We start from the raw sequence: 10,000 nt of genomic DNA, 5'->3' as shown, positions 1-10,000 counted from the left end.
CACCCTACACCCTACACCCTACTCTCTACACCCTACACCTTACACTCTACACTTTACACCCTACATTCTACACCCACCCTACACCCTACACCCTACTCTCTACACCCTACACCTTACACTCTACACTCTACACCCTACACTCTACACCCACCCTACACCCTACACCCAACACACTACTCTCTACACACTACACCGTACACTCTACACTCTACACCCTACACCCAAAACCCTACACCCTACACCCTACTCTCTACACCCTACACCCTACTCTCTACACTCTACACCCAAAACCCTACACCCTACTCTCTACACCCTACACCCTACTCTCTACACCCTACACCCTACTCTCTACACCCTACACCCAAAACCCTACACCCTACACTCTACACCCTACACCCTACTCTCTACACCCTACACCTTACACTCTACACTTTACACCCTACATTCTACACCCACCCTACACCCTACACCCTACACCCTACTCTCTACACCCTACACCTTACACTCTACACTCTACACCCTACACTCTACACCCACCCTACACCCTACACTCTACACCCTACTCTCTACACCCTACCCCCTACACTCTACACCCTACACCCTACACTCTACACCCTACCCCCTACACTCTACACCCTACACTCTACACCCTACACCCTACTCTCTACACCCTACACCCTACACTCTACACTCTACAGCCTACACTCTACACCCTACACCCTACACTCTACACCCTACACTCTACACCCTACACCCTACTCTCTACACTCTACACCCTACACTCTACATTTGACACTCTACACCCTACACCCTACTCTCTACACCCTACATCCTTCACTCTACACCCTACTCTGTACACTCTACACCCTACACTCTACACCCTACACTCTACACCCTACTCTCTACACCCTACACTCTACACCCTACATCCTACACTCTACACCCTACACTCTACACCTTATGCTCTACACCCTACACCCTACACTCTACACCTTATGCTCTACACTCTACACCTTACACTCTACACTCTCCACTCTACACCCTACACTCTACACCCTACACTCTACACCTTATGCTCTACACCCTACACCCTACACTCTACACACTACACCCTACACTCTACACCTTATGCTCTACACCCTACACCCTACACTCTACACCCTACACCCTACACTCTACACCTTATGCTCTACACTCTACACCCTCCACTCTACACCCTACTCTCTACACCCTACACTCTACACCCTACACCCTACTCTCTACACCCTACACCCTACTCTCTACACCCTACACCCTACACCCTACTCTCTACACCCTACACCCTATACCCTACACCCTACTCTCTACACCCTACACTCTACACCCTATACCCTACACCCTATACCCTACACCCTACTCTCTACACCCTACACTCTACACCCTACACCCTACTCTCTACACCCTACACCCTACTCACTACACCCTACACACTACACCCTACACCCTACACCCTACTCTCTACACCCTACACCCTACACCCTACTCTCTACACCCTACTCTCTACACCCTACACCCTACACCCTACACTCTACACCCTACACCCTACTCTCTACACCCTACACTCTACACCCTACACCCTACTCTCTACACCCTACTCTCTACACTGTACACCCTACTCTCTACACCCTACACCCTACTCTCTACACCCTACACTCTACACCCTACACCCTACTCTCTACACCCTACACCCTACACTCTACACCCTACACTCTACACCCTACACCCTACACCCTACTCTCTACACCCTACACCTTACACTCTACACTCTACACCCTACACTCTACACCCACCCTACACCCTACACCCTACTCTCTACACCCTACACCTTACACTCTACACTCTACACCCTACACTCTACACCCACCCTACACCCTACACCCAACACACTACTCTCTACACCCTACACTCTACACCCTACACTCTACACCCTACACACTACACTCTACACCCTACACTCTACACTCTACACCTTATACTCTACACCCTACATTCTATAACCCTATGCTCTACATCCTATAATCTTATACTCTACACCCTACAAACATTTTAAACAAAGTACTGAATGAATGTTTCAGGGGTCTCACCACATTGTGCTGGATAAGTCCATATTCCAGCGCTGTTCCACTAAACCTCACAGAAAAATCGCAACCTTTGACAACATCACCAAAAAGGAGAAGATGTTTTGTTCTGAGTGTCAACAAGACTGGGGCATCATCGCCTCCTACATGAATATACAGGTACATCACACACACACACACACACACACACACACACACACACACACACACACACACACACACACACACACACACACACACACACACACCTGTTTGTCTTCAGCTTACACTGTAGTTCTCACTACACTTGCTACTGACCTGATGAATTGAGCCGTAATGGCGTGACGCAGTCAGTCGTATGTGGCGAGGTTCTTTATTAGCAACAGACACGGCTAACTTCCTGATCCTTGAGCAAGCTAATATAAAGCTTTATAATGACTTTTATATGGAAAGTGTGAAGAACCAGCTTCAGAGGAACTACACAGAATGATCTGAAATGTCAACGTTTCCCTCAGACATGAAGTGTTTGTGTTTGTAGGATTTGCCGGTGTTGAAGATCGAGAGTTTCATCATCAAAGACCTCGCCACAAATGAACAGCAATATTTCAGGAAATGGCGTGATGTCACGTTCCGTATGCGAGCGTTCGACGTGACTGAGAAGATGTTTGAGAAGTGGGAGCCGAGGACGTAGATGATAAAGGACGAGATTATAAACATCGGAAACTGCCAGTCTCTGTCTCTCTATCTGTCTCTGTCTCTCACACACACACACAGACACACACACAGGCACACACACACACACAGGCGCACACACACACACACATACACACACACACACACACACACACACACACACACACACACACACACACACACACACACACACACACACTTGTTCCTATCATAAGGTCATGTTCACTAAGTCATGTACTGTTAGCTGGAGGTTTAGAGATGTTCTGGTGGGCGTGGCCAGTTTACTCGGTTTTTTACATATCATTACGTCTTTATTATGAAATGACACACAAACAGAACACGATCTGATTGGCTGAGGGTCTTTAATAAGTAAAAGGCACTATGTTCACAAGCATTTTATGAGTCAGTAATTATAAACTATCAGCTTGGCACAGTGTCAGTGCCCCTTTGCTGCCCTTCTGCCCTACAGAACCACGTCTTCTCCGTCTGATTCTCGACTCATTCGTTTTTCACTGCATTATAAAGTTTGTGATGATTTTTAGGTTGATGTTTAATATTTTGATCACATTTTGATCTCTAAACCATGTCCATGTTCTGAAACAGAAGAGTGAATGACCTTCAGCACTGAACTCCGTTCTGTCACAGAGCAGAAACTACTGCAGACAAATAAAGAACAAAATAAATCTGACTAAAAAACAAGAATAATGATCATTCTTTTTATAATCAGCAATTCTCTCTCTCTCTCTCTCTCTCTCTCTCTCTCTCTCACTCTCTCTGTCTCTCTCTCTCCACCTTTGTATCTCTCTCTCTCAGTCTGTCTCTTTCTCTGTCTCTCTTTCTCTCTCTCTGTCTCTCTCTCTCTCTCACTCATTCTCTCTCTCTCAGTCTGTCTCTTTCTCTGTCTCTCTGTCTCTTTCTCTCTTTCTGTCTCTCTCTCTCTCTCTCTCTGTCTCTCTCTGTCTCTCTCTCTCTCTCTCTTTCTCTCTCTCTCTCTCTCTCAGTCTGTCTCTTTCTCTGTCTCTCTGTCTCTCTCTCTCTCTCTGTCTCTCTCTCTCTCTGTCTCTCTCTGTCTCTTTCTCTTTCTCTCTTTCTCTCTCTCTGTCTCTCTGTCTCTCTCTCTCACTCAGTCTCTCTCTCTCTCTTTCTCTCTCTCTACCTCTGTATCTCTCTCTCTCAGTCTCTCTCTCTCGGTCTCTCTCTCTATGTCTCTTTCTGTGTCTCTGTTTCTGTCTCTCTCACTCTCTCTCTGTCTTTTTGTTTCTGTCTCTCTCTCACTCTGTCTCTCTCTCTCTCTCTACCGCTGTATCACTTTCTGTGTCTGTTTCTGTCTCTCTCTCTCTCACTCTGTCTCTCTCTTTCTGTGTCTCTGTTTCTGTCTCTCTCTCACTCTGTCTCTTTCTCTCACTCTCTCTCAGTCTGTCTCTTTCTTTGTCTCTGTATCTCTCTCTCTCTCTCTACCTCTGTATCACTCTCTCTCTTTCTGTGTCTGTTTCTGTCTCTCTCTCTCTCACTCTGTCTCTCTCTCTCTTTCTGTGTCTCTCTGTTTCTCACTCTCTCTCAGTCTGTCTCTTTCTTTGTCTCTGTCTCTCTCTTTCTGTCTCTGTCTCACTCTGTCTCTATTTCCTATAGAAATTTCTAATCTTTATATTCCTCCCTTTGTCTCTCCCTCCCTTCTTTATTCCTTCCTCTTTTTTCTTTTATTCTTACTTCATCTTTATTTTTCTTTCCCTCTCTTTCTTTCTCCCTGTTGTTTTTCCACTTATAAATTCTCTGTCTTTGTCTATTTCTTTCTCATAATTGAAAAAATCATTTCCTTCCTCTTTGTCCTTCAGTTCCTCTCATCTCTATCAGTCTCTATTTCCATCTCTTTCTCTTTCTGTCTTCACAAATCTCTCTCTCTGTTTACTTGATTTCTTCTCCCATTATCTTACTGTATCGTTCCTCTCTTTTCCACTGACTTCATTCTCCTTCTCTCCATCTCTTTCCTGTTTTAGTCTTTTCCCCTCCCCACTTTCTCTCTCTATCCTAGTCTATATTTCTCATTTCTCTGTCTAATTTTTCATCTTAATTCTGTCTCTTTCTATTTTTCTCTGTTTTGTTATGCTTTATTTCCCTCTCCCCATCACCCCCTCCCCCTTTTCTGAGTGAAGGCATCCTGAAGCCCCGCCCACATTCTAGAACACAGGCAGCGCATGTCATTGTAATTCATGTTGCCTGGCAACCCAGGGGTCGTCATAGAAGCGCAACAATAAGAGGATGACATGTACAGTGATGCGGCATGAAGCCCTAGCTCTCCGCCATCTTCTCCTCCTGCTCTGTTCATTCCTTCTTTCTTGTGTGTGTGTGTGTGTGTGTGTGTGTGTGTGTGTGTGTGTGTGTGTGTTATTAAAGCTGCTCACACGCACACACTTTGCACAATAATCACGCCATATTATATTTCACACTCACTCTGAGACAGCCCTGTCTACACACACACACACACACACACACACACACACACACACACACCACTCCACACTGCAGGCTTATCAAATCAAAATGGATTCCAGGAGATGGAGATGAAATCCATCTGTCGGCCTCAGAAAGACTATAAAACACACACGCCGCCTTTCTGTCGCATGTGAACTACAGAACTACAGAGAGAAAGAGAGAGAGAGAGAGAGAGAGAGAGAGAGAGAGAGAGAGAGAGAGAGAGAATTAAAAGGGGTGTGGTTTATCCTAACGGTCTTTTATTAATCAAGACAGTAAGGCATCACAACAGCAATGTACAAAGTCATTAAAGTCTTCAGGTCAAACCAAAACACAGTTAGTTTTTTTCTACCCATGCAACAGTGAAGTGTGTGACGTGATAAGAGTCCGGAACCTTCTCTGGGGGCGTGGTTTACACTTTCCTCCAATCAGACACTTCTGATCTCTTATCTCAAATCTGTCCCAACATGTCCAATAGTGAGGATGAGGCCAGTGGAGTCTGATTGCCATGACAGCCAATCACAGCCTTCCTCTCAGATCCACTTCCTGTCTGTCAGATTCACTGTAACAGCTCTGAAAAGTCTCTGAAAAGTCCAGTTAAAGTTGGAAGTGTTAAATTGTTAAAGATGGAGCACAGTGTGTGTACTGATGTCCAGTGTGTGTGTGTGTGTGTGTGTGTGTGTGTGTGTGTGTGTGTGTGTGTGTGTGTGCAGGTACAGTCTGTGTTCTGGGATTTCCTTTTCTCAGAAGAACCAGCGGAACGTGTCTGCTGCTCCCACGGACGAGGCTCTCTGTAGACACACACACACACACACACACACACACACACACACACACACACACACATGGCAGGAGATGTTAGACACACTAGTGGAGCTTACACACTCGTGATATTAATGACATTGGTGTTTGCTGTTGTGTTTTTATTACTGCTTTTACTCATGACGTCGCTTCACTAACTCCAGATATGTCTTTTTATAGAGGGAGAGGACATGGACAAGGCAGAAAAACACAAAGTGATAGAGGAATGAGAGACAGAAGAATGAAAAAGGGGAGAAAAAATGAAAAGCAGAATAAGAAAGAAAGAAAGAAAGAAAGAGACAGAAAGAAGCATGTAATCAAGGTAATTATATAGATCGAGGAAGAAATAATGAGAAATAAAAAAAACAGAGAGATCAATAAGAGAAAAGAAAGAGAAAGAAAGAGCGAGGTAACAGAGAACAGCATCCTTCGTGTCTGTAGCTGCCGGAATGTAAAGAAACACAACTGTGGAGTTCGAATTACTGACTATTTACTGACGAGACGTACAGTACGTTGTGTTTAAGCCCTGAGCTGTTAAACACAGGGGAGTCCTCGACAGAACAGAGGAGAAGAAAGACAGAATAAAGTTCTGCTGCCGAGAGGACGAGTGCTTCTAGCTCACAGGACAGAAGACGACAGGAAATAACTTCATCACTGATGTCCCACGACATAAAAACCACTACAGATGGATATAAAGTGTAACGTGTCCTTCTGTAAGAAACAAAAAGTTCTGTGCTGTGAGAGGAGTAAACACTCAGGGACGAGCTGTTAGAGGAAAAGAATCACATCCCTCCATCCCTCCATCCCTCCATCCTGCTGGTGATTATTTTATATTAACTTCTCACCCTCTGGAGTATTATAATGACACCACATCAAAATGTCCCCCACACCAAACACCTCGAAATACCAGTCCCAAAACCCACCTCCACACCAAAATAGTCACCCCCCGCCTCAAAATACCCCTCCCCCACACCAAATAACCCCGATACACACACACACAGGTTGAGGATCTTTGGTCTTGTGTGTGAAAGGGTCTCTGGCTCTCTGATTAAACATTACAGCCAGCTTACAGCATATTGCCTCATCACAGCACACACACACACACACACACACACACACACACACTCCTCCTCCCTGTGTGTGAGACAGACGCAGAGAAAGGCGGGAGCTAGTGTGTGAGAGGAGAGTGGAAGTGTGTGCCGGCAGCGTTCCAGCTCTAAAGGCCTTCAGGGAAAACGTCCTAGTCATCCACTTGTGCCCTCTACACACACACACACACACACACACACACACACACACACACACACACACACACACATCGTGAATGTCTGGTGGTTAATTAGCACAGCGTGTGCCAGGCCCGGGCTGCGTTCCAAACCCACAGCATCGCCGCAAGCAATTATAAGGCAGCGTGAAGGAGTGGTGTGTGTGTGTGTGTGTGTGAGTGTGTGTGTGTGTGTAACCGAGGAGGTTTCATGTCTATCAAGGTTCTTATTAATCAGAAGGCAGCTTCTAACACATATTTAATAAAATAATATAAAACCTTGGAATCTAGTACACGAGGGTTTTCTAGGGGACGTCCTATAAAGCATTCCTTTTTGAGTGGAGATGGAGAGCATGTCCTTCACACCTCTACCGTCTCGTTATTAAAGATAATCTCAACAAATATCCGGAATAAAATATCCCAAATATCCTGAAGTGAAGAGGCAGAGATTCATGTGACACATAAACAATAACCAGAAAATGTTCTCTCCAGAAGTTCTCTGTAAAAAACAAAATTCTCTTTAGATGGATTGAAGTTCATGGATCTGCTGCTGGTGACGTTGGTGAGAACCGAAAGATCAGAATCCTGACAACAAACACTTTGTGCCACTGCTGAAAGAAGGAAGTTTTGATTGGCGCTAGTTCAGGATCCTCAGGTCAGCGTATCACTAGTGACTGATGACGAATCAACAGATTTTAGAGCTAATAGGATTCTATGTGGTATAGAGAACCTCCGCAATGTGTGTGTGTGTGTGTGTGAGTGTGTGTGTGTGTGTGTGTGTTCACCTCCACTGTGCTCCCTGGTTTCTTCTTCAGCTCCTCACACTTCCTGAACTTGCAGATTTGATGACCCGTCTTCCTGTTCCGGCAAGAGCTACACACGCCGCAGTTGATGAGCCGTCTGCAGGGGGCGCAAACACCACAACGCTTCCTCTTTCTCTTCGCTGCTCCGCCACTGCAGCTACTGTTAGCGCTGACGGTGGTGTTGGTGCTAGCGTTAGAGCCAGAGCAGGATGCAGAGCTGCTGTGTTGGCAGTCAGCGGCGATCTGAAACGCGCTGTCCGTCATTGTCGCCACCGATGAACCCGCCCCTGAGTGCAGCGTTGTCATGACGATAACCCCAGGGGGTAGAGCAAACCCTCCGAAAGTGGCCCCACCCCTTTCGGACTCCCCGGCTCCACCTCCGCCACTGCTCCCGTTGCTCTGTTGTGGCACTTTGAGGCGGTTCATGCACTCAGCTCCACCCACCTGACCCAGTGGAGACAGGAAGTTGTCAGCGGACATCTTGGAGGGCATGTGCACATTAAGTGGCTCCGCCCGAGGCATGGCGGTTCGGTGTGCGTGAGCATGTGCGTGAGCTCCGTTGACATTCACGTTGACGTTGACGTTGACCGCAGGTGGCTTACGGCCCCAGAGCATTCCGTTGTCACATGACCAGGGCGTCATCGGTGAGGGGAAAATAGGTGTCGCTAAGCGAGCAATTTTTGCTGCCTGAGGAAACGGAGCAGCGCCATTTTTGTAAAAGTTAGCAAAGGAACGGTAGCGTTCCATCTGAGCGCTGTAGTCCAGCACCGGGTTCATGCACGAATCCATCTGCAGGGAAAAGTCCCGCCCTGTGGTGGGCGTATAGCTGTGGGCGTGGCCGTGAGTGTGTGGAGTCTCCATGCACACACTGCTGCTCATATTCGCCATGGGAAACGGAACACATACACACACGCAAACACACACGCTCACACACCTGCACACTCACACTAACAGCACAACCATCCGGGAAAGTGTTTCTGCTGAGAGAGAGAGAGAGAGAGAGAGAGAGAGAGAGAGAGAGAGAGAGAGAGAGAGAGAGAGGGAGAAAGAGAGAGAGAGTTAACATTTGGATAAAAACATTTTGAACCAAAAAAGTGATGAACAGTTGGGACAGTGGAATACACAACTTTTGTTATTAGTCTCTCACACTCGCTCGCTCGCTCTCTCTCTCTCACTCGCTCTCTCTCTCTCTCACTCGCTCGCTCTCTCTCACTCTCACTCGCTCGCGCGCTCTCTCTCTCTCTCTTTCTGCAGCTCTCGTGTCTGTAAATAAATAAATAGATAGATAGATAGATAGATAGATAGATAGATAGATAGATAGATAGATAGATAGATAGATAGATAGATAGATAGATAGATAAATAAATAAATGGTTGTATTTCAGAGTAAACCGTGTGTTCGGGTCACTTCCTGTCCCTGGGGTTAATTCTTCCTGTTTGTGAGTGGACTGATCTCTCAGCTGGATGTTTCAGTGCACATCATGTTTTCATCCCTGCATTAATTTATTCATTTACCCCAGAAACTTTGTGCTCATGAAAAGTCACCCCGTCCGCACACACACTTCTCTCCTGATGTTGAGTCTCGCTAACGTGACCCTGGCCGTCAGCTGGAGTAACTGCCCTGAGCTGCTTGTGAGGAACAGATTCGACTGTCAGGTTTGTGGTACTTCTTTATTTCAGTGAAATTGTTAAAGCACATTTCTAAATGAATATAAATGAGATTAACTGAAAGTAATGGCACCCTATAACAGGAGCAGGAGTAAGTGTGTGTATGGTAGCTGAGGCCCTGCAGTGGCTGAACTGCACTACTGGTATATTTAGTGCATGCCTGATTAGGAGGTCTCTTACACTGTTTACTTCTTATTTTTTCATTTA

At 46.1% G+C, this 10,000-nt stretch overlaps 2 protein-coding genes across 4 annotated transcripts in view; one reads left to right on the top strand and one right to left on the bottom strand.

Moving 5' to 3' along the window:
* Window positions 1-3,491, top strand: part of ddx58 (DEAD (Asp-Glu-Ala-Asp) box polypeptide 58) — a 13,236-nt gene extending 9,745 nt beyond the window's left edge. For both annotated transcript variants that reach the window (XM_047806848.1, XM_047806849.1), the window contains exons 17-18: window positions 2,115-2,276; window positions 2,635-3,491. In XM_047806848.1, coding sequence (XP_047662804.1) covers window positions 2,115-2,276; window positions 2,635-2,787 — 315 coding nt within the window. In that variant the 3' untranslated portion in view covers window positions 2,788-3,491. The remainder of the gene's footprint in view (window positions 1-2,114; window positions 2,277-2,634) is intronic.
* Window positions 3,492-5,248: 1,757 nt separating this feature from the next.
* LOC113653027 (CXXC-type zinc finger protein 4) overlaps window positions 5,249-10,000 on the bottom strand; it is a 6,134-nt gene continuing 1,382 nt past the window's right edge. Inside the window, exons 2-3 of one of the 2 annotated variants that reach the window (XM_047806852.1) lie at window positions 8,109-9,106; window positions 5,249-6,049 (exon numbers count right to left, since the gene is read on the bottom strand). In XM_047806852.1, the coding sequence (XP_047662808.1) occupies window positions 6,002-6,049; window positions 8,109-9,014 (954 nt within the window). In that variant the 5' untranslated portion in view covers window positions 9,015-9,106 and the 3' untranslated portion in view covers window positions 5,249-6,001. The remainder of the gene's footprint in view (window positions 6,050-8,108; window positions 9,107-10,000) is intronic. The other variant, XM_047806853.1, reaches the window with a different exon arrangement.

The sequence above is a fragment of the Tachysurus fulvidraco genome, chromosome 23 (assembly GCF_022655615.1).
Source record: "Tachysurus fulvidraco isolate hzauxx_2018 chromosome 23, HZAU_PFXX_2.0, whole genome shotgun sequence".
NCBI lineage: Eukaryota > Metazoa > Chordata > Actinopteri > Siluriformes > Bagridae > Tachysurus > Tachysurus fulvidraco.
Note: the sequence above shows the minus strand (reverse complement) of the source record. Positions and strands in the feature narration are given on the sequence as shown.